Source organism: Aspergillus thermomutatus, assembly GCF_002237265.1.
Source record: "Aspergillus thermomutatus strain HMR AF 39 chromosome Unknown NODE_48, whole genome shotgun sequence".
NCBI lineage: Eukaryota > Fungi > Ascomycota > Eurotiomycetes > Eurotiales > Aspergillaceae > Aspergillus > Aspergillus thermomutatus.
The window spans coordinates 77,183-100,648 of NW_020798097.1; the positions used below are offsets into that span (position 1 = coordinate 77,183).

General features: G+C 52.0%; 8 protein-coding genes across 8 annotated transcripts; 3 read left to right on the plus strand and 5 right to left on the minus strand.

Moving 5' to 3' along the window:
* Window positions 1–166: 166 nt before the first annotated feature.
* CDV56_107344 (uncharacterized protein) lies at window positions 167–1,228 on the minus strand (the record flags this gene model as incomplete). Its single annotated transcript, XM_026760963.1, has 2 exons — window positions 167–721; window positions 764–1,228. 2 exons carry the CDS (start codon window positions 1,226–1,228, stop codon window positions 167–169), a joined length of 1,020 nt encoding a protein of 339 aa, XP_026616171.1.
* Window positions 1,229–1,724: 496 nt separating this feature from the next.
* Window positions 1,725–3,669, plus strand: CDV56_107412 (uncharacterized protein; the record flags this gene model as incomplete). Its single annotated transcript, XM_026761031.1, has 5 exons — window positions 1,725–1,994; window positions 2,039–2,842; window positions 2,976–3,294; window positions 3,339–3,476; window positions 3,521–3,669. The coding sequence occupies 5 exons, from the start codon at window positions 1,725–1,727 to the stop codon at window positions 3,667–3,669; spliced, it is 1,680 nt and encodes a 559-aa protein (XP_026616172.1).
* Window positions 3,670–3,728: 59 nt separating this feature from the next.
* CDV56_107500 (putative short chain dehydrogenase) lies at window positions 3,729–4,490 on the minus strand (the record flags this gene model as incomplete). Its single annotated transcript, XM_026761119.1, has 1 exon — window positions 3,729–4,490. The coding sequence occupies one exon, from the start codon at window positions 4,488–4,490 to the stop codon at window positions 3,729–3,731; it is 762 nt and encodes a 253-aa protein (XP_026616173.1).
* Window positions 4,491–6,167: 1,677 nt separating this feature from the next.
* On the plus strand, window positions 6,168–10,578 carry CDV56_107601 (putative ABC multidrug transporter; the record flags this gene model as incomplete). The annotated part of the gene is made up of 9 exons (XM_026761220.1): window positions 6,168–6,359; window positions 6,404–6,448; window positions 6,497–6,904; window positions 6,948–7,998; window positions 8,044–8,641; window positions 8,685–8,959; window positions 9,003–9,787; window positions 9,833–10,429; window positions 10,480–10,578. 9 exons carry the CDS (start codon window positions 6,168–6,170, stop codon window positions 10,576–10,578), a joined length of 4,050 nt encoding a protein of 1,349 aa, XP_026616174.1.
* Window positions 10,579–10,672: 94 nt separating this feature from the next.
* CDV56_107775 (uncharacterized protein) lies at window positions 10,673–11,494 on the minus strand (the record flags this gene model as incomplete). The annotated part of the gene is made up of 1 exon (XM_026761394.1): window positions 10,673–11,494. One exon carries the CDS (start codon window positions 11,492–11,494, stop codon window positions 10,673–10,675), a length of 822 nt encoding a protein of 273 aa, XP_026616175.1.
* A 1,762-nt stretch (window positions 11,495–13,256) lies between these two features.
* On the plus strand, window positions 13,257–18,434 carry CDV56_107872 (5'/3'-nucleotidase SurE; the record flags this gene model as incomplete). The annotated part of the gene is made up of 4 exons (XM_026761491.1): window positions 13,257–13,428; window positions 13,481–14,181; window positions 17,487–17,784; window positions 18,172–18,434. 4 exons carry the CDS (start codon window positions 13,257–13,259, stop codon window positions 18,432–18,434), a joined length of 1,434 nt encoding a protein of 477 aa, XP_026616176.1.
* Window positions 18,435–20,294: 1,860 nt separating this feature from the next.
* Window positions 20,295–20,801, minus strand: CDV56_108106 (uncharacterized protein; the record flags this gene model as incomplete). The annotated part of the gene is made up of 1 exon (XM_026761725.1): window positions 20,295–20,801. One exon carries the CDS (start codon window positions 20,799–20,801, stop codon window positions 20,295–20,297), a length of 507 nt encoding a protein of 168 aa, XP_026616177.1.
* A 907-nt stretch (window positions 20,802–21,708) lies between these two features.
* On the minus strand, window positions 21,709–22,866 carry CDV56_108151 (uncharacterized protein; the record flags this gene model as incomplete). The annotated part of the gene is made up of 1 exon (XM_026761770.1): window positions 21,709–22,866. One exon carries the CDS (start codon window positions 22,864–22,866, stop codon window positions 21,709–21,711), a length of 1,158 nt encoding a protein of 385 aa, XP_026616178.1.
* Between the last annotated feature and the right edge of the window lie 600 nt (window positions 22,867–23,466).

Sequence of the window (23,466 nt, forward strand, 5' to 3'; positions counted from 1 at the left end):
CATGGCATGTGGGTTGTGCGTAGGAGATGCTGATCGTCAGGTGGTGGTTGATCTGGATTCTTGCAGATACCTGGAATGTTGATTGCATGAGGATGAGGTCAGAGTTGAGACATCCTTGATCGGCCGGAGATGTATACAGTATCTTTGTATCTATGATATTCTCTGCTTATGTTAGACAGAGGTTATCCATAGGTAGGGCCATGTTCCACTTCTGGAGATAACCGCAAGCCTTCTCTTGCTGATTTTCTTCGGGCGAATGTCTCGAGACCCAGAGCAAAGGCATCGCCATCCGGATGAGACTGCAGCCGTCCTGGATTGAGTCGATGTACACTGCTACCGCGAGGATAGCTTCGCAGTGGGCTGTAATCAGATGATTTATGTGCTGCGCGTGCTTGGCGGACAAGGTGAACACCCAAGCAAAGCTATACAAGGCTATGGTGATGGCTGACTGGGAGTCGGGATAGCCCGTTTTTGGCGGTATGTAGTCGCGAAAGGTGTCTGTGTCGGTAGTAGATTGGTTCATGTCTCTCCATATTGCTTTCAGGGCTGTCGAGGTGTGCCCATACACCGTCACCAGGCCCCTTGTCGGAGTTGAAGGATATTGAAGGAGAAGATCAACGATACGGTCCAGCGGTGATTTCTCTCGCCGTCGAAAGGGAATCCGCATCCATTCCTCCGAGGCAAAAACGGACGCCGTCCACGTATTGAAAGAGACGTATACCTACGACGTCAGCGATGTCAACTACACAAGCAAAGAACGTACCATGTGCAAGCGCAGCGTCAGGAGCATCTGGTGAAGCCATCCCTGCTGGCATTTCTCCGCCCCCACAGCGCAAAGCATGGCCGTCGCGGCCGTGATATGCTGGGCGAATGCGCTCGCTGACGGCGACGAGGGGAGTATAGCCTCGTAGTAGGCCAGGATGACCGTCATGGCAATATCTTCCGCCGTGCTGGTCGAGCAGGAAGCAAGCCTCTCTTGCTGATACTGGAGGCTACGCCCGTAACATTCATGGGACTCAAGAATCGCACGAGTGTCGCCAGTGTGTTTTGCGTAGAGGGCGAGTGAAGCTGCGCGGATGCATGCTCGCCGGCCGGGGGAACTCGCCTGTAGAACGTGGAAAGTCAACCAGGAGTGATGCCGGATCTTGGTCGCGCTGTTCTTGTTGAAGAAGGAGATGAAGCTGGCGGTGAGCTGGAGTTCGGTGATGCTGTTGTCGTTGATCTCCATGAGTGAGAGGGCACTTGTCGTCTCTGATGAGTCATTCTCTATCCTCCGTTGCTTTCTAGGATTCTGAGGCTCAGAGGCGAGGAACACCCTCTTCACAGGCCCGGGGCATTGCCGTCTACTTCGCAGGCAGGGTGAGCACTGGGGCTGTCGTTCATCACACTGGGCTTGTTAGCTTTGTCGCCGATGATGGGATGACGTGCCTTGATCTTTCGCTGGCGGCAGACGGAGCATCCCCTGCTCATTCCCGGATGCCGGGCCATTGTTGATATGATTTCAGCTGTGGTATCTCTTGGGATATGAGAGAGCAGTGGAGGAGCAATCAATGCACCGAGTCAGTCACGAGTCGGTCTAACCGCAAATGTCAATTATTGCGATATTAGGGCTCTCTGATTGGCTAGTTCTGTATACCCTGTTAGTGCATGGAGAGCTGGCCGTGGTATAAAGGAGAGATGCTGCGCTGATTTTGTCACATACATTTTTTCCAAGAACAGAAACCATGGCAGACAATTGGAAGCACGCTGGTCTCCGCAAGCGAGAGGCAATCCAAGCCTTGATACCACCAGAATGGCTCCTTCCGTCTCCCCCAGCACCACTGGAGGCAGTTGACCTGACAGATGGAGTTATCCAACGATATCTCTCACCGAGAGAAGTGACAATCACTGAGACGGGCGCTCTCGCGTTGCTTCAGAAGCTCTCCACCGGCGAATGGAGTTCCAGAGAGGTGACCCGAGCGTTCTGTCATCGCGCCGCATTAGCCCACCAAATGGTACGTGCCTGATGAACAAGAGTGAAGCAAAGCTGACGGAAAAGATATCCTGTCTGCATGAGATCTTCTTTGAAGCGGCACTCCAAGATGCGGAACAATGCGATAGGTATCTCGCCCGACACGGTAGACCAATTGGTCCTCTCCATGGCCTCCCAGTCAGTCTGAAAGACGTTGTGCACGTCAAAGACGTCGCAACCAGCATGGGCTTTTTGGGCTGGCTGGATCATACATATGCCAGTGACGACGAAAGTGAAATCGTCAAGATATTGCGGTCTCTCGGAGCAGTATTGTATGTCAAATCAGCCGTCCCTACCGGCTCCTTCACCGGCGAGACATTCAACAGTATCATAGGGTATGTTCCCAACCCCAGGAATCGGTTTCTCACCGTCGGCGGCAGCTCAGGCGGCGAAGGGGGTCTTCTAGCGCTGAAAGGAAGCCCGCTTGGCATCGGGACGGATATTGGGGGCTCGGTGCGCGTACCGGCAGTATGGAATGGGCTGTACGGTTTGCGGCCGTCGACTGGACGGATCCCTCTCAGAGGGGTTGCATCAGTCGTGGACGGGCAGTTTATGATTCCGTTCGTTGTCGGGTTCATGGCGCCCTCGCCTGAAGTATTGACTTTTGCCACCAGGAGCGTGCTTGATGCTCAGCCCTGGGTGCGGGATCCTGCGGTTGTTCCTATGCCGTGGCGGGCGGATCTTCACAGCGAGGCCCTACAGAGGGCGAAGGGACTGTCTGAGCCGATGTGCTTCGGGGTGATGATGAGTGATGGCCATGTCAATCCGCAGCCGCCTGTGTGTCGCGCCATGGAGACTGTAATTGGGATCATAAAGGCTCTTGGACATACGGTATGTGTTTGCGTATATTATATCAGCGGTACTGATTGTTAGGTCATTCCTTGGAACGCACCGAGCCATGCTGTGGCGTTTAACCTATGGGTCGGTCACTTTTCTCATTAAAAGGCCATTCTAACAGGAGTAGAGAAAAACGGTCTCCACCGATGGTGGCAAAGCATTCCATGACGCTCTTGGTTCTTCTGGTGAACCTTCGAATCGGGTGGACCTCGATCTTTGTGGACCTCCCCGTACCTCTAGTACAGTCTTTGGGCTAAAGGCAGGTCGACAAGCCAATGCAACAGAGATAAATGGAATCAATCTCGAAGTCCAAAAGTATCGAACGGCCTACCTTGAATACTGGCATAGCACTGCAGTGATCACTGGAACAGGACGGGCGGTTGATGCACTAATCATGCCGGTCTCACCGGGATCCGCCCCAGAGCCAGGGAAAGTGCGATACTTTGGTATGTATCGCTTGCAAAATTCTGGCAGAAACTGATGATAAAAGGTTATACGACTGTTGTCAATGTTCTTGACTACACCTCCTGTGCGGTTCCCGTTGGCACTGTCGATAAAGCGGTAGATCAGTACCCGGATGAGCTGTATGAACCGCTAAATGATCTCGATCGCCTCGTCCATGACGACTGTGAGTACTTCACTTTGTATAAAAATGGTAGCTGATCAAATCAGACAACGCCGAGGCGTATCATGGTGCACCAGTTGGGGCTCAGATCGTCGGACAGAGACTGGAAGAGGAGAAGGTGCTGGCGCTGGCTGAGGCAATAGGGGATGAGTTGCACAAAAGGACAGGTTGCTTGCATCTTGGTTCTAAACTATAACTCGTCGATGATGCAACAGACTTTATTTCATTCAACAATAGTCATGCTTCTAGCTGTTATCAATGCACTCGCAACGTAGCCAACCCCCCGTCAACAACCACCTGCTCCCCCGTCGTGAACGTCGCCTCGAATCCCAAAAACACCACTGCCTTGGCCACCTCTGCCGGCTCGGCAATCCTCCCCATCGGCGTACTCTGCACCCCCAGCCCCTCAAACTCCACCAACTCCTCCTTCGACGCACCCACCACACCCATCGTCGGCGTCCGCACGAAACCAGGCGAGACGGCGTTCACCCGCACCCGCAAACCCACCAGCTCCGCCGCCAGCGTCTGCACGAACGAGTGCACGGCCGCCTTGGAGGCAGAGTACACGCCCATCCCCGGGATGCCCATCTGATTCGCAACAGAGGTGGTAAACACGATCGCACCCCCGGGTTTCATCACCGGCGCGAGTTTCTGCGCCACGAAGAACGTGCCGAAGACGTTTGTGTCGAAGGTCCGCCGGAAGGAGGCCTCCGAGACGTCCTGGAAGGGCTCGAGGGCGGCGTATCCGGCGTTGAGGAAGAGGAGATCGATTGTGCGGCCGGTCCCGAAGAGGGACTCGGCTGTTTGGAAGAGGGTGCCGATGGCGGGTGGGGAGGTGATGTCGCAGGCGATGACTTTGGCGGCGGGGCCGAGCTGTGCTTGCGCGGATCGGATGGGGTCTGGGCTGCGGCCCGTGACGAGGACTTTGGCTCCTTGGTCGAGGAGGAGCTGTGCGGTTGAGAGGCCGATGCCGTGGCTGCCGCCGATGATGAGGGCTGTTTTGTCTGCGTGGGACATTGTGCAGTGAGGCAGTTGGACAGCTGAGGCTTTTGAAGAATGAAGTTGGACTCTTATCGGATAGTTTGGAATGATATATATGCTTCCTCGGATTCGAAGAGGTACTGCTTGCTGACCAATTCCTGTATTTCTAATCATCTATCATGAATATAAACAGGGTGCCATGCCATGAATTGGCGGCTCGTATTCCTGCTTGGCGACTTGGTATACTGGAGCTCTGTGACTCAATCTCGCTCGAGGATGTGGACTATTATAAATCAGCAGGAACATTGCTGTCTGACAAATCCTGTGAAGCAGTCCTGTGAAGCAATCCTGACTAGTGGGGAGATTTTATGATACTAGATGGGATACGGAGTGATGGATGTGATTCGAATGGATTCGCCTAATTCGACTACGATACCCATTCCTCCTTCCGAAAGTCTGATCATAGTGATGCTAATGTTCATAGAGTCCAGCCTGTTAATCATGGACATCTAGCATTGTTTGCTCTCCGGTGGAGTGGCGCCAGATTCCTCATTTAACCACAGGATGTCAACGAGTTCGGATGGACTCCTAACCACCGCATCATCTTAGGAACCTCGGTGCGGTCAGGAGAGCAGGATCGAAGTCAGCGTGCAGTATGGCCTCGGAACGGCCAGGTCGACAGCAATCCTACTCGCGAGCGTGGTATCCGGATATGCTATCATGTACACAGGCTAGTATGTTATCCTGATGGTACCCGCAGGGCTGATCACAGTACAAATTTTCTGGTGAACGCAGTCCAGACATCAAGTGTACTCGCCCGAGATCATAGTTGAGAGTTGTGCCTCTCATACCAAAAACTTGCGCAGTTAATCATGTTTGGGAAGTTGGGATGTTATGGCCAGGTAGAAAGACTGATCGGGGCCGGAGACATGGATTCAGAGTCACCTGGATTAATGTACAACTGTTTGCTGCCCCTGATACGACACCTCCAATAAAGCAGTTATACAAAGTGCTCCACCTATTAGCCGGGAATCCTGGGCGTACATATAAGTAAAGCTGCTGGTTGTAACTGTGCAGATTTCTCTTTCACCTAATCTAGTCTGATGTTGGAATAAGATACCACTATGATTATGGATATGAAACCCTAGACTGACGAGTACATAGTCCGGACGCCTTTTTGGCCTAGTGGTATTATTATTCAATATCTGACCTGAGACTATATTTCTCCTATTAAATTCATATATCAGGTGCTAACACAAACAAAAGTCAAAAATACCCTAATCAGATTCCACCCAGGGCTAACCCAACAGCTACGTGTACGACGAGACATTCGCAAATCCGTCGACAATCAGATAAAGCCGTTGCCGGCCATTGGCCACGTAATTCAGGGGAAGATCAAATCAACAAAGTGGGCCGGGCCCGATCAAGCTACAGCTTTTGAATCTAGAAGTGCGCTTTAGATGATTGAGGGCCATGAGATGATAAATATATCCGATGCTCGGGATGCCGAGAATCGCTATGATTGGTGGAGAACTGTAGGAATGGGACTCGGATTTGCGGATATATGCCGCCGGATATATGGATTTACGGACGAAATCTGATACTCATGAAGCTTGATGATTGTATAAATAGTTAGGGTTGGAACGAATTAACTCTGGATGAGTTATATCCATGGTCGAGTTGCTTGAGAGGCGTGATCAGATCGTTGGCAGAATGGATACCCCCTCGTCCGGCACGATTGACCTCGAACACGGCGATAGAGGTCTGCGAAAGCGACTAACCCTCACGTTTCGGAATGTCAGCGTCCATGTCACGGCGCCGGATGCCGCCTTGGGAGATACGCTCCTCTCCGTGGCTGATCCGCGGCAGTACCTCGGTTTCTTGAAAGGGAGTCGGCCAAAAAGGGTAAGTCGGGCAATGTCATTCCACCGCCAATACTAACCGAATAGACTATCTTGAAAGATGTCAGTGGGCAGGTCAAACCAGGTGAAATGGTAAGTTAGTGCCCAGTCCAGTCCTGTGATGATGCACTAACTTGTCAGCTGCTGGTCCTTGGTCGACCCGGGTCAGGATGTACCTCGCTGCTGCGTGTCCTCTCCAACGACCGCGCATCCTTTGACGAAGTTGTCGGCGAAACTCGATACGGGAGTATGGATCACGTCGCTGCGAGACACTTCCGCCAGCAGATCATGTTCAACAACGAGGACGACGTGCATTTCCCCACGCTGACAGTCAACCGCACGATGAAGTTTGCGCTGCGGAATAAGGTGCCCCGAGAACGGCCTGAGGGACAAGGGTCGAAAGAGTTTGTGGAAGAACAGCGGGACACTATTCTCACTTCGCTGGGGATCCCGCATACGACGAAGACGCTGGTAGGAAACGAGTTCATCCGTGGTGTCTCTGGTGGTGAACGGAAGCGTGTTTCGCTCGCCGAGGTGATGGCTGGACAGGTATGGTCTCTTAGTCTGGATGGAGATGCAGCTGACGGATCAGAGTCCGATTCAATTCTGGGATAATCCCACCCGCGGTCTCGATTCCAAGACAGCTGTTGAATTCGCCCGGTTGCTGCGCCGTGAGGCGGACAATAACCACAAGACGATGGTGGCCACCATGTACCAAGCCGGCAACGGCATCTACAACGAGTTCGACAAGATTCTGGTTCTCGCCGACGGACGGGTGATCTACTACGGACCGCGCCAGCTGGCAAGGAGCTACTTTGAGGACATGGGTTTTGTCTGTCCGAAAGGAGCCAATATCGCTGATTTCCTCACCTCTGTGACTGTGCTCACCGAGCGCATTGTACAGCCCGGGATGGAGGATAAAGTTCCCAGCACCGCAGAAGAATTCGAGAGCCGCTACTACCAGAGCGACATCTTTCAAAAGGCAATGGAAGCGATCGAGCCACCGGAGAAACTCGCCTACGAGGTGGAGGAGCTGACGGCTGCCGTAGCAAACGAGAAACGCAAGCGGCATTTACCTCGGACCCCAAGTGTCTATACCACGAGCCTGTGGGAGCAGATACGGGCGTGCACCATCCGTCAGTTCCAGATCATGGCAGGGGACAGACTGTCTCTTATCATCAAGGTGGTATCGGCTATCCTGCAGGCCTTGGTGTGTGGCAGTCTGTTCTACAACCTCAAAGATGACAGCTCGTCCATTTTTCTCCGGCCGGGTGCGCTGTTCTTCCCGGTGCTCTACTTTCTTCTGGAGTCCATGTCCGAGACGACGGCCTCGTTCATGGGCCGGCCCATTCTCTCGCGGCAGAAGCGGTTCGGCTTCTACCGGCCGACTGCGTTCTGCGTCGCCAATGCCATCACCGACATTCCCATAGTCATCGTGCAGGTCACCTGTTTCTGTATTATTTTGTACTTCATGGCGGCGCTGCAGATGGATGCTGGTCGGTTTTTCACCTATTGGATCATCGTCATTGTGAACACGCTCTGTTTCATGCAGATGTTCCGCGCGGTGGGCGCGCTCTGCAAGCAATTCGGCAATGCATCCAAGATCACCGGCTTGTTGTCAACCATTTTCTTCGTCTACGGAGGTAAGCACACTTCCTTCATGAAACGCTAGTCCACTAACGAAGTAGGCTACCTCATCCCGTTCGAGAAAATGCACGTCTGGTTCCGCTGGATCTTCTACCTCAATCCCGGCGCGTACGCCTTTGAAGCCCTCATGGCCAACGAGTTCGTCGGTAAATCCCTCCAGTGCGTGCAGCCAGACTACATCCCCTACGGCTCTGGGTATCCCGGCTCGGAATCCCCGTACCGGGGCTGCTCGATCCCCGGCAGCGAGGGCGACATGATCATGGGGGCGGAGTATATCCGCGAACAGTACCGTTACTCGTGGCACCACATCTGGCGGAGCTTTGGGGTCATTGTTGGGTTCTGGGCGTTCTTTATCTTCTTGACGGCGTTGGGGCTTGAGCTGCTGAATAGCCAGGGCGGATCGTCTGTGTTGCTGTACAAGCGAGGAAGCAAGAGGACCAAGACGCAGGAGACGCGGGCAACGGTGCAGGAGGCCGCGCTGTCTTCGAGCGTCAAGCAGTCCACCTTCACCTGGCATGACCTCGACTACCATGTCCCCTACCACGGCGAGAAGAAGCAGCTCTTGGATAAGGTGTTTGGGTTCGTGAAGCCGGGGAACCTGGTTGCGCTGATGGGGTGTTCCGGTGCAGGAAAGACGACGTAAGGCCCGCGCTCTGTCTGCGCAACGCAGCTAACATCCCAGGCTTCTTGATGTACTGGCCCAACGCAAGGACAGCGGCGAGATCTACGGGTCGATTCTGATTGACGGCCGGCCGCAAGGAATCAGCTTCCAACGCACGACGGGATACTGCGAGCAGATGGACGTCCACGAGGCCACGGCCACGGTCCGGGAGGCCCTGGTTTTCTCCGCGCTGCTGCGCCAGCCGGCTCATGTTCCGCGGGACGAGAAACTGGCCTATGTCGATCACATCATTGATATCTTGGAACTGCGCGATATCAGCGACGCATTGATCGGAGGTAGGTACACTCGCCCATTCTGCAGAAGCATGCTGACCGACAGTCCCCGGCGCCGGGCTGAGCATCGAACAGCGGAAGAGAGTCACCCTCGGGGTGGAACTGGTCGCCAAACCGACGCTCCTCTTCCTGGATGAACCCACCAGCGGTCTGGATGGGCAGTCAGCGTACAATATCGTCCGGTTCCTGAGGAAACTGGTCGACGGCGGACAGGCGGTGCTGTGCACGATCCACCAGCCCTCCGCGGTTCTCTTCGAGGCCTTCGACGCGCTCCTGCTGCTCGCTCGCGGCGGGAAGATGGCCTATTTCGGCGAAACGGGCAAAGACTCGCAGCTCGTCCTGGACTACTTCGCCAGGAATGGCGCCCCGTGCCCTCCAGACGAAAACCCCGCCGAGCACATCGTGGAGGTGATCCAGGGCAACACAGACAAGCCCATCGATTGGGTGCAGGTGTGGAACGAGTCCGAGGAGAAACAGCGCGCCCTCGCACAGCTGGAAGAGCTCAACAACCGCGGCAAAGCCGACGCGGACTACGTCGAGGACACGGCCGACTACGCGACGTCGAAATGGTTCCAGTTCACGATGGTGACGAAGCGGCTGATGGTGCAGCTGTGGCGGTCGCCGGATTACGTCTGGAACAAGATCATCCTGCACGTGTTTGCGGCGCTGTTCAGCGGGTTCACCTTCTGGAAGATCGGCGACGGCACCTTTGCGCTGCAGCTGCGGCTGTTTGCCATTTTCAACTTCATCTTTGTGGCGCCGGGGTGCATCAACCAGATGCAGCCGTTCTTCCTGCACAACCGGGATATTTTCGAGGCGAGAGAAAAGAAGGTACCTTCCCTAGTCCTTTACTGTCAGCAGGCTCTAACTGAGTAGTCCAAAATCTACCACTGGCTCGCCTTCATCGGCGCCCAGACCGTCTCCGAGATCCCCTACCTGATCATCTGCGCCACCCTCTACTTCGTCTGCTGGTACTTCACCGCGGGCTTCCCCGCCACCGCCAGCATCGCCGGACACATGTACCTGCAGATGATCTTCTACGAGTTCCTGTATACTTCGATCGGGCAGGGGATCGCGGCGTACGCGCCCAACGAGTACTTCGCGGCGGTGATGAACCCCGTGCTGATCGGCGCCGGCCTGGTCAGCTTCTGCGGCGTCGTGGTGCCCTACGCCCAGATGCAGCCGTTCTGGCGGTACTGGCTGTACTATCTCGACCCGTTCACGTACCTGGTGGGCGGGCTGCTCGGCGAGGTCCTCTGGGACGTGGAGGTCCGCTGCGAGCCGTCGGAGCTGGTGCGGTTCAGCGCGCCGCCGGGGCAGACGTGTGGCGAGTACATGGCGGCGTTTCTGGCCGAGCAGCCGGGATACTTGGTTGATGGGAACGCGACGGTGTGCGAGTTCTGCCAGTATTCGACTGGGGCGGACTATGCGCGGACGTTCAATCTGAACGAGCGGTATTACTCGTGGAGAGATGTAGGTTTTCCCCGTCCCTTCTGGCAAGATGAGGAATACTGACGATGCAGACGGGGATTACGGCGCTGTTTTGCATCTCGAGCTATGCGATGGTGTTTCTGATGATGAAGCTGAGGAGCAAGAAGACCAAGAGTGCGAAGTCGGAGTAGCCAGTTGATAGAAAACCTTGGTATAGACATGATAGAGAAAATATAGACAATATATATATGTAGATAAGTATAGACAAGAAGCGAATCATATACACTATAACCTCATCCGAGCCGCACCCGGCGTCCGTATCCGCGCGACATCAACCAACCGGCCCAGAATAACATACTCCAGCTTCAGCTTGATGCTATACACCAACGCCTTGAAGGTAACCTGGAAGGTAAAGAAACCGAGATACTGGACGACCACGACGGAGACATCCAACGCCATGATAACCACATTGATGACAATCAGCTGCACCAGCACGCTGTGCGAGCGCGGGTCCGAATCCATCTTGAGCAGCGGCACAGCCTTGTAGATATACAGCCCGGAAAGCAGCAGCTCCTGCAGACAGAACCCCACCAGCTGCACGCGCTCCATGACCCCGAACGCGGTGGCCACGCCGTCAGACCCCGGCAGCGCGTTCACCGCGAACTCGAGCGCCGTGCTGGACGAGTGCAGTACCGCGCCGTCCACGACGATCAGGCAGAGCAGCGCTTTCAGCGCGCGCGGGTTATCGAGCACCAGGTTCAGCCGCGACCAGAGGACGAGCGACTGGCCCGTGACCATGCCCGACCATCCGAGATCGAGGATGGCGATCTCGAGGAAGTAGTTCGTGAAGGTGATGTCGTAGATCTTGAGGATGTACCCGAGGCCGAAGGGGATGATGCAGAAGGAGGCCACGAGGAGAGACCAGAAGTAGGGGCCGGAGTAGCGCTTGAAGGTGTTGAAGCACAGCACGATCAGGTCGATGGCGTTGCACCAGGCGACGGCGATGAAGGTAGGGTAGACATATTGCTCGACGATGGGGGACGAGATGGGGGACGAGATGTGGCGGTCGAGGCCTAGCTCTGGGGAGGTGGTGTTGAACGTAGGCATAAAGCCATGCCTTGATGTGGATGTGGAGGTGGAGGTGGAGGGGAGAGGAGAGGAGAGGAGAAAAGATGGAGATGCGGAGTCTTACCTTTAAATGGCAGAGCTTATCAATGCATTTTCTGGGCGCTGTCAAAGTTTACGGCCAGCCAATTGCGTCATGGCGATTGATCTGGCTGGGGGAGTGGGGCTGGCAAAGTGTTGTGAGTGGCTGGAGATTGGCATCTGCCAATCAGGATGGAGGTACTGATAGCATTCACCAATGGGACAAATCACTAAATCAAGAGTACCAAAGGTAGGTACCAGGCACATGGCACATGGCACACCTAGTAGAGGTCTGATTTCCTAATTTTTGACATCTCAGTAGGCTCTTGATGACCACTGACAGTAGATACTCGGTACTTGAACTTGAGGATGCAGCCGTGTAGATGACCAATAGACTTGTAGACATGACATCAGTTCTCATAAATCAGGGCTAGTCTCGCGACAGCAGATTGCTCCTGGCTGAGACGCCTTCCTCGAAGTATATAGGATGCAGGATATAGAAGTGCTAAGATCATAATCAAGTCCTTTGCTTAATTCCGATCATCCTGATAAATCTGATCCATGTGGAGCATGAAGGCTAGGTGGAGCTTCAGTCTTCTCAAATGATTTAGTCTACAGTTGGGAATGTCTTGATTTCCGGTAAAGCGTTCGAGATTCAAAATGTGACCTTCATAATCCTCCGGTTTCTGTAGTATTAGTCTGGGATAATCTTGGTAACAGCTGCTTCCATATCATATCGCACGTGTATGTGGACGCCCCCTTGAGTCTGAGTGATTATCTATCCGAGACTTCTCGGTACTCTATTATCAGTATTCCGTTCGGCTGAAAAGTATGAAGCATATGTAAGAGGCCTTGAAAACTCCTTGAAGACCAGAGACACGAATTAATGCCTGCGTGCCCAACGGGGTTCGTCAGCTAACTAAGATCAAACTAACCTTGAGGCCTTGAGTGGTGCAAAGGATCCCATAGACCAAGCCTGGCTGGCAATTGTTCTCTATAGACGAAGAACTAGAAAGGATGGGCGCTTCATCTTCATCATCATATGATGGGACGAATTCATACCGACCTGGCTCTCATAGTACTATGGCGAACCAATTAATAAATGCCAGGCTTTTAGAGGATGTACATCAATTGCAGAATAAGGAGTCAATAACACTGTTCTCCACCCAAAAGGAATCCAAAGCAAGCGAGGACCGATCATAGAGCTATTCAAGAGCTTGGGTGTTTCATAGCTCCTTTAGCCTGCACGCTGTGCAATAATTCCCAATCATTGCATAATAGATATTAACGACATTAAGAAGAGATATATTGACCACTGCTTGTCAGTGGATACTTGATATTTCCCACCAGTAAGCCACAGAGAGCCAAGACACTTGAAGAGATCGTTTCCGACTTGATCTTCAGAGAATATGAAATGTCCACTATTATTGCATGTATTCTTTGCTTCTGCATAACTTTAATCTACTTGCATTGGCAGAGATGTCCGAGACTAACAATATAGCGGCCGTGTCTTAATCTATTCGATTTTCTTCTCCATCCATCCGATGCTGCACGTGCACGGCAGAATATCGCCGAGATCAACATCGCTCATATTGATTATGGTACCTCTCCTCACTCCGCTGTTTTCCCAGTGTTACACTGGGAACTGACTGCGACAAGATGCTCGCTTAAATACAGCGCCAGACCCCTAGCATTGAGACTGGATAACCATCGAAACATCACCATGCATCTTCTCCCTCTCGTTCTCCTGCCCCTGACAGCCCAGGCGATCAACATCGTCTCATCCAACGATGATGGATGGGCCGAGATTAATATCCGCCAGTTCTACAAAGCCCTAACCGCAGCTGGGCATTCCGTCGTGGTCTCTGCACCAGCCGAGAACCAGAGTGGAACAGGTAGTCCCCGATCTCCCTCCATCAACGGCTTAATCCGTGCTGACCAGCCCAGGCTCCTCTGACAAAACACCCACCACCCTGACGGAACCTTGCGAGTTCAACAGCTGTCCCTCTGGCAGTCCCGCCACAGGCTACAATGCCTCTGACCCCCGGCTCAACTACGTCAATTCCTACCCCGTCACGTCAATGAAATACGGCATCAACACCACGGCGCCTCCGTTCTTCAACGGCGCCGCCCCAGCCCTAGCCGTCTCCGGCCCCAACGTCGGCGCGAACCTCGGCCTGTCCGTGTACTTCTCCGGCACAGTCGGCGCAGCACACTACGCCTCCGAGGCTGGGATCCCCGCGATCGCGTTCTCGGGGAGTTCCGGCTCGCAGACGGCGTGGAATGCTGCCGTGCCGGCGTACAGCCAGGTGTATGCGCAGCTGGCCACGAAAGTCACCAATCAGATCGTCGCCTCGGGGACGCCATACCTGCCCGACCAGGTCTGGCTGAACGTCAACTTCCCCGAGGTGAGCGATGAGTGTGCTAGTGCGGACGACTTCAAGTTTGTGCTGTCGCGGATCTTCACGGCGGTGCCGTTGGTTTCGGGGGATGATGTCGAGACGTGTGGGAGCTCGCGGCTGCCGACTGAGACGACGGTCGTGGATACGGACGGATGCTATGTGAGTATCTCTGTGGGTTGGAGCGATAAGACCGATGCGGATGCCGATGTGCAGGCGGTTGTGCTGGATAAGCTGGGTGATTTGTTGGTTTGTTTGCCTTGACCACCTCGGGATGAGAGCATAAAAGTAGGGAAACAGAAATCAAAGTTGTAACGCAGCCAGGAAGAGAGCTGCTATCTGCAGTCTGTCAATATGTCCGTTTGTTTGATTGAAAAGAACTTTGTACTATGATCACATTCACTGAATGAGCATTTAAGTTCCTAAGCATATTATTAAAATCAAAGTCAGCCTTCCACTCTAGAAAGCTGGACACTCATGTTGTAGATTCCTATGGTGGCTGGATGTGTCAGAACTGTATTTCTCCTGAAAATCCACAAAACAGGTGCCTTCTCTGGAGCTAGATCTATTCAGATTGATATCATCTTCATCTGATTTTAATTATCGCGACAGTCTACTGTGAATGACATTTCTTGCTCCCTTTCAGACTAATCCTGTGGCTGAACTATATGCATATAAAGACTGTGAATATACCTTATGATTCACTGCTGAGAAGATATGCTGATTAATAGTGAATACTACCCAGTGATACTAGGTAGTGAATGAACATGTCCTACCTCTTCTCCCATTTCTCCTGTCTCCTGCCCTGTCTTCTCTTTCCCATTCTTCCCGTCACCGGCTATCTCGAGAAAAGAAGCTAATCAGCTCACTTCTATGGATCAATCATCTTTCCAAACTTCAACCTTGCTGTTTCGATCCACTCGTCAAAGCTGCTTCTGACTCTGCTTTAGCAACTCCTCCTGATAGATCTTTTGGATCTTTATTGGTGTACTTACTGCGAGTATTGGCAAGTACGTCCTTAGAAAAACTCGTCAGACGAGGTTCGTGAGGTAACCATACCTCAAAAGCATCGTTATGGGTTTGACTCAATTACTACTATGAGAGAAACTGTTAAGAAAGACGGAATAAGCAGCAAACGGTGATATCTCACCCTAGGAGTAACATCTGCATCTATCCGCACTCAGAGGTTAATCAACATATGGGAGAACCGATTCAATGCATACAGAACAATTACGAATCCTCAGTGAGTTACTAACTATAGATGGCAAAGATCCTGGTTTACCATCGCCGCTAATAAACATTTCTGACTTAGCAATCCGGACATCCTATCAAGCCCGCCAACGGCGGAGGACTTTATTCGCTTCATCGAGACAATTCTCCCCAAGATGAAGCCGAACCATACACATGCCGACGTGGTCAGCGTCAGGTCTGCGGCACGATATCTGTCATATCTTTACAGCAATGGAGTTCAGGTATCAATCATCCAAGATTGATAAACAGATGGCTAGAAAGATCGACTCATGCCTTCAGACACTCGTTCGTGAAACAGTTACTCATCAAATGGCATTCGTTGCCCCGAGCCTGGGCTGGACATTACATTATCCACACAATAGCATTAGCCGGGACTGATGATGCAATCCACCATGGGACCACCTCCTGGGATGTTCATTCAATGAAACTCTGCGTGATGATCATGCAGAGTGCGCTGGGCTTTTGACCTGGTTTGTCTAATCTCCTCTATTCTTCAAGTCACATCATCATAAAAAGATACATTGACGTCTGACTCTAAATAGGCGACCTGGTCTGGGACAAGTTCAACAAAGAGAATTATTTGAAGTGGAGCGATGTCTCCATTGCGGTTGGGGATACATTTAATAATCTCCATGGACGAATCACTCTGCGCTTCACAAAGGGCCATAAGTACATATAGCCTTCCCTGGTTATGCAGTCTACCATGCTCAAAGAGCACGACTATAGACAATGAAATAACGACAGAGCGATCTCATTCTTATCCCTTGAGGCCGGATCACTGAGCTATGTCTACCCAGTTAAGCTTATTGTAATGATGGCTATGGGTTTTGGTCAGATTTCAACAAACATCGTCAGTTATATACAGACAGCCCGTCGGCGACACAGCAAGGCCATACTATGGAATTATCCAAATCAAATCTTCTTCCCCTCGATCCGACCTGATGGTTCATTCGACTGGGTGAGCATGCCACCCTATAACCATCTCAGATGTTCTGTGCTAGAACAGTATCTCGGTGGTGTTCTCTTCTCGCTATGTCAAGTAGGCATTGGACGATGGATACACCATCGTCCACATTGCCTTGCTGGTCTACTGTCCCATCCCAACTCCTAGGGATATACCAGTACTTGCCTCGCCGTCTGTTCATGTGTACGATCGGGTATGCTGATCGCCACCAGAACAGCCTGTCCTCGTACAATAAGGCACAGGTGGACGTTCTGCAACAGCTCTTGCCTCAGCTGTACCAGGTCGAGACGGCTCAAGGAGAGAAAATCGAGCCCAAAGACGTCATGATCATCAGTCCATACAGGGACCAAGTTCTTGGAGAGCACAACATCGGCTTCAATGAGAATTTGCACCATTCTCGTCATCTTGGAGGCTGCCTTCACTTCTATCTGTCACACTTTCCAGTGTCCTAGGCTCAGATACACTAATGGCATTTCGATCTCATATTTATGAATGCCATCCTATGCAGCCTACATGGATATGGAGCCTTGAACACAAATGGTGTGCGGGAGGTTACCAGGACGCTGTCGAAAACCATGATGACGCTGTGACTGGCGTCTGGAACTTATTCGTCAACCATTATTTCAACCAGAATAATGGTTTCGTCCACCGGACGGAGGACAAGGTCAAAGGGGGCTTTATATTCGACCCGCCACAGCCGGGTGGGTGAGGACCCATTCCTTGTCACGCAGTGCAAGCGGACTTCAAAGGAGAATGATGAAGCAACCTGGGAGGAGGCCAAGGGCCAGCTGCAGAGATACATGCGAGCCATGGAAGCAGAGGACTCGGCCGAATGGCCAGGATGCAGAGCTCCCCCCTAGGACCCCCAAGAAGAGTAAGGCAGGCCCGGACACCCTCGTAACGCCAGGTTCCGCCATGAAGGCCTCTTTTAATGCCAGGATGTCAAAGACTGAGAAACAGGCATTGACATCGCAAGGAACGGCCTTGTGGGTGGCTCTAGACAAGAACATCCCGAACAGACACTCCACCATGAAAGCCTTAATGGACTACCTCGACAGAGTGGCAGGAAAAGGCTGCGTTAGGATCGTAACGTCAGCGTCATCTTTCATGGCCATGGTGGCTCAGCACTCCTGGCCTCATGCTCAGTACGGGATCATCACCGTCGGCAGACATGTCAAGTTTTATTATTGGGACACTGCCGAATCTGCACGTACACGGTAATCTACGATACTACAGCCCGCAGGGATAAGGACTTTAAGAAGATGTCCAAGTGCAAATTTGAGTTCAAAGGAAACGCGTATCCACTTCAGGTTGCCAAATTCGGAGATCCCGGAAATAGTGGACCATACCTTTGTCGGTTGTCCCAGGCGCCGGCCCAACCGCCAAGGAAGTTGATGTCCAGGCCGCCATTAACGCGAAGTTTAAGCCCAGTGGAGACAGCAGCATTCCCGCCTATGAGATCCGAGAGAAAGTACAAACCCAGACAGGAAGGAGCATGGGTACTTTCATCATCAGCTTCGCGACACCCGTCAAAGGATTGGGAAAGACCCTGGGAGTTGGCCAATCAAAGAAGGTGGAACGTCCTCTATCAAAGGAGGGGGGGGGCATTGTGCGCTTTGTCGAGCTAAGGGGCATAAGTCAGTCCGCTGTCATAGTTAAAGTGCCCTCAATCACACAACACGAAAACGCACCCATAATTAATGCAGACACTGACAATGGAGCATTGATATTATACCAGGCACTCACAAATGGGCCCTTAACCTAGGAGCTCGCGCTACCTAAGATACCTACCTTCCTCATCTCAAAACCCTGATTATCACTTCATCATCGTCACTGACCCACAACATAATCACTGAGCAGATGATCATCAACAGCCAGACATACACTATACATAGTACAAGGACAATGTACAGGACAAAGAACAAACTGGGCCGGCGTCGACCTTTGATGGTCACAATACATGAATGTGTTCGAATACAAGAGTAAGATGGCGGGTCACATCAAAGCAGACTATTTCCAATCAGGTCTCATTGTGTCCACAGAAGAGACACTGGAGCAGTTTCGGCAGCACCAGAAGGTCTTCGATAACATCGCCTACCAAAGAGACGACCATGAGCAGGCATGCAAGCAACTCAACATTAAGAACCCACAGAATCCAAGGATGCGGTCCATGAATAGAATGATCAAGCTCAACTGGACAACGGGAACAACAAGGACACCCCCCCTCGTGGCTCCCGGAAAACACTCTTTAACGCACCTCACACTGACGCTATGGGAAGGCCGCTGAACAACTCTGACCTCACAGCTCAAGCAAAAGGTAAAATAATAGCCTGCGTGGGTCCTCGCACCCTCTGTGTTGCTCTCACCGTTTCTTTGTTTTGCTTCCGATTTCTCTTTATCTCAACTTCGCCATCTCGCAGTGACTTTGTCGTCCTTTGAGGCCAAACTCTGCTGCGCGAGAGATGGGACCGAGGACTCCTCAGAAGCAGACAGCCAACCGACAATCAATCGCCACGCCTAGTTCTGGGACAAAAGCGGCCTTTAATGCAAGAATGTCTGACGCAGAAAAAGCAGCGCTGACAACCCAAGGAAACGCACTCTGGGTGGCACTAGAGCGGAGCGTCTCGAACCGCCACACGGCCATGAAAGAGCTAGTCGAATTTCTGGATGAGGTCGCAGGGAAGGGATGTTCGAGCACTGTCATGTCCCAATCGTCATTCATAGCAATGATATACGATTCTACGATTAATTGGGACAAAGACCTAAAGCGCTTGGCTAAATGGTGATCTCCAGCCATGGCCGGGCTTCCTGAGCGCTGTTCAGGCCTGTCACGAAAACCATACCTGGCAGCAACGGACTCTGGGTTACACCCTTCGAGCCCGGGATCCGTATACGTATGGAAATGTCGAGGTTGGGGATGAACACGGTGTCCAAGGCTCACGTTTAGGGGATATGAGCTAGCCTTGCAGATTGCCAAGTTCGGCGATCCCGGCAATAATGGCCCATACAGTTACTACGGGCCCTCTCGCAACTTTGTGGTTGAATCTAGAACAAACCACCCGACATTCAAGGAGGGGACCAAACATGTGGAGATCGAGATCTCGCCCCTCCCGCTATGTTTAAAGAGAATTTTGATCAAACTTCCAAGGTATTGCTGTTGGAAATGTGACAGTACTCAAGCCAGCTTTAATTCTTAATGCAAAGTGCCATTCAAGTATGGAACAGCCCAGTGAAGCCAAAAAGGCAACAGACACCCAAGGCATTATCTTTTTGTTTTGGTGCTCTTGCAAGCCCTCGGACAGGGTATGTTCCCCTGGAAATGATCACGAAGCTCGCAACCCTTCACGATCTGTATTACTTGGATGATGAGAAGGAAACAGAAAGAAGACATGGACTTGAACATCCTAGCAAGGACGATGACTACCAGGACTTTCAGGACAAGCCCACTATGAATCTCAGTCGTCTTGTTTGGGTAAAAGAACCATTCACTGGTTGTAATAGGGGCTCGGAGACTATATCTTTAAAGGAGAGCTATCAACTGCTGTCTAAAGTTCAAACTAAGTATGTAGTTAAGACTTTAGGGTGAATAGTGTGGTAACGATTGCTGATCATACATTAGGCGTCCTCAATGATAATGGGTAGTCAGCAGAGGTATTTGGGGATGTCTTTTGTGTATTCCTTTTTTCCTTCTCTAGTATCAATTATGCTCAAAAATTTAAACACAGAGGGTACTAGCAAGCTCATTAGATCGCAAGGCAGTCAGACACAAGATGATATATTTTCATATAACTAAAAAGGCCGCCATGCGTGTTAATAAGGTAAATAGTTAAGCAGAAAGCACTAATGCTATCAGCTGTCTTTTAATTCCCAGTAGGATGACTAACAGTATATTCTCATTATGTCCATGGTAATGTGTGTAACTCTATGGAAGAGAAACTTGGTAGAAACAATGTAAACAACGTAAACCGCACATCAAAAGTACCCCTATTTAACATGCCATTATTACAGTGGAGTGAGCGATCAACAGATATCGACCATAGATGTCCTCTGACAAGCATGAACCCCACATATTGATAATATCAATGATGTAGGCACACCAACTCAGCACCACCAATACCAATGCCATTCCCTTCCCTAATGTATCAAATCAAATCGCAAATGCCGCCAGCACACCAATGGCCATGACCATTCCCGCTGGCTGGTTCATGGCCGCAAGCCCAGTGTGCGTGGACGACGCGGCAGCCGCAGTAGTAGGACCGGTGGCTGTAGTAACAGTGGTTTTGGAGCCCATCGCAGATGAACTGGTAGTGGCAGCGGAGGACGAGATCTCCGTCTGGGTTTGGCTGGCTGTGCCGCTGCTGGACACGGCACTGATTTCGGGAAACAGCTTACCCCGACATTCAGTTGGAATGCCGGCAGCGAATGCGGCGACATCGGCCGCAGGACACGCTTTAATGCAGACAATCATAGGATCTTTCGGGCCCTGGAAAGACGCGCAGGTGCAGTCTGCGAGTGCCTGGCCAGTCTCATCGCCCTGGCATGCTGAGCTTTCGAGATGAGATGTCTCGCAGTTGGTGACGCATTGGCTTTGGCTTTGGGCGAGGGCTGAAGATGCGAGAAGGACAGCTGTCCAAAGGCTGGTGGTGGGACGCATTTTGTCGGAGGGCGTGGAGGTATGGGTATACGGATATTTGTGATGTTGAACAGGGAAAATCCAGCTTCAGCAGGGGACCGAAATTCGAATTGGAAGCTTCCCAGGGTCTTTAATGAATCAGGGGTTCGGACTTCAGAGGCCGAGCATGGTTCCGAGGCTTGTCTTTGCGAAGCAGCAGCCACCTCGTATTCACCATCCACTTAGAATCCGAGCGAATTCGTATTTGGCACGTCTAGGTACCAATGATGAAGATACTCAACAGTGGGGGAATATTACAAGTGGCTGACCCGTTCCAGTAATGTCTGGTTGATCTTTGCTAGAAAAGTGAGCACCTGAGTTTTTCTCCTAGAATGGTTCAACTCAGTACCTCTCTTGGTAACCCAGATCCCTGGATGATTGCCTTCGAAGCCCATTGTAAGATGGATGCTGTTTTCATACACAGGAAGGATTAGTTATGGCACTATTCCTGAGGTTGTTGGCGCTCACTGGTAAAATGTTGATTATTCTAACGACGTTGCTTGCTATCTCTTCATACCAAGCTTTGACCAATCTTTTGAGAGGCGCCGCAGAGGAATTAAGGTGCCTCAAGAGAGACCAGAAAAGTCCAGAACTTCTGGATCCAGGTTAGGGCAAGAATTGGACTTGTGGCTGGAGAAATCAAGAGGAAAGACTTGGCCCACAGGATCTCAGAAAATGGTCACGTCCCTCTTGGGGGAGCTTGTGGCTACTTTCCATCAGAACACATCAAAGCTACTTTCACTCGCGGAGATTGGTGCTTGCCGATAAAATACTCATACAGGCCCAGATCTTTTATGTTTGACTTTGCGAATGGTCTGAATGTATGATTGGTATCAAAATACGGACTATCTTCACAACTACTTTCTCACTATCCAGCTACTATACATGTCTAGTTGGGCACACACTGGGAGTAGTAAGGGTTCCAATCCTTGCAGGTCGAGCCTGAAGCACAGCCAGTCGCACCACTCCAGTTCAGTCCACCGCACTGGCCGTAGATAGACTGAGTCGCGCCAGAAGCAGAAGACGCCTGGGTAGCCGCCGTAGTAGACGTGGTGTCAGGGACGGGGTTGCTAGGAGCAGGGGCCGTCATGAAGGTTGTCGGCGCGCTGGAGGGGACCGGGGTGCTGTACTGGGCCTGGGTGGTGGGAACCTGCACGGCGATGGTCGAGTAGGTAGTGGCCGAAGCAGACGAGGCAGCAGAGGCAGTGGAGACGGCCGCCCCGGTGCTGCCAGCGCCTGAGCCGACGGTGGCGGTGCCGGTCGAGGTGATGGCCGAGGTGGTCTGGGTGATGGAGACGGCACCGGAGTACATGGTAGGACCGGGGACGGTGTACGAGGAGATCGAGGTGTAGATGTTCACCAGGATGCCGGGGTCAGTTTCAGTGTAGAGCTCCGTGCCCAGGGTGCCAGCCGGCGAGTCGGTACCGGATCCGGTAACTTTGAGGTTGAAGCACTGGGGGTAGTTCTGCGCGCCATCCTTGTCGCCGGCGCTGTGCAGGGCAATCAGCTCGTGGCGAAGAACGTAGTTGCCGGGCGCAATGGATTTGGGGATCTCAACCATCCAGCTGTTGTTGTTGGCGATCAGCTGGTCGTCACCCCAGGTACCGGGGACCTCCGAGTCGTCCACCAGCCCTACTCCGTCGATTTTGAAGAATTTGAGCGAAGTTTTGTCAACAGTTTCACACGACTCTCCACATGAAGCAAGCATATCAATCACAGGGCCATGATGAGAATCCGGCCAAGATGTCCATTGAAGCTGAATGCGATCACCAGCAGCAATTTCGATATAAGCCTGCGCGTTGGTGGCGTTCTCGTGGCAGATGATGTCGGCGGAGTTGTACTCGCTGGGGGCGATGAAGCCGTTGCCGGTGTTGGGGGTGGTCCAAGCGGCGACCTTGGGAGGGTCCGACATGTAGGGATAGCTGCCAATGTCAAAGCCAGCATAGTAGACCCCGTTGACGACGACGTTGGTGACATGGCCGTGGGCAGCGACACGGGTGGCGGACAGCAGAGCTGTCAGGAGAGAGAGAGACTTGGTTTGAGGCATTGTAGAACGAATGGAAGGACAATGAGGAGTAAATGAATGGACCGATGGAAAGAATGAAAGCGACCAGCGCAGACTCAGTCAATGAGAAGGAATGAATTGGTTGAAGGATGAAGAAACGTCGAATCCATGGAGGGAACTGGTCTCTTTTAAGCCTGATCAACTATGTCCATCGTCCTGAATGCTGTCGATGTCTCACACTGATCCAGTGGAGACAATGGTTCGTAATCCATTTGGGCTCGAACTACTACATGACTCAAGTAAATATTCCGGCGCCAGTCTTGAATGCTCCAGATAATTGTTGCAAGCGCCAGTTAATCTATTCGGAGAGTCCATCCGCCGTGGGAATAAGCATAAAACACTAGCCGTCTGGACTAGGGGCTCCTGTCGCAGGTTGATGCTCCAGTGGAGACAGCGTCAAACCTCGGCGTGTTTCGCATCCGCCAATTGATATAATCCGTCTATCCGTATACAATAAAGATCTGCAAACATGCTGGGTTTCAAGTAAGTGAACCTGCGTCAGTGAATTGTCCCGTTGGCGGAAAATTCGGATCAGGTTCCTGTGGACCTGTAGAAGGAGGAACTGTGCCTGGTCCTGGCATA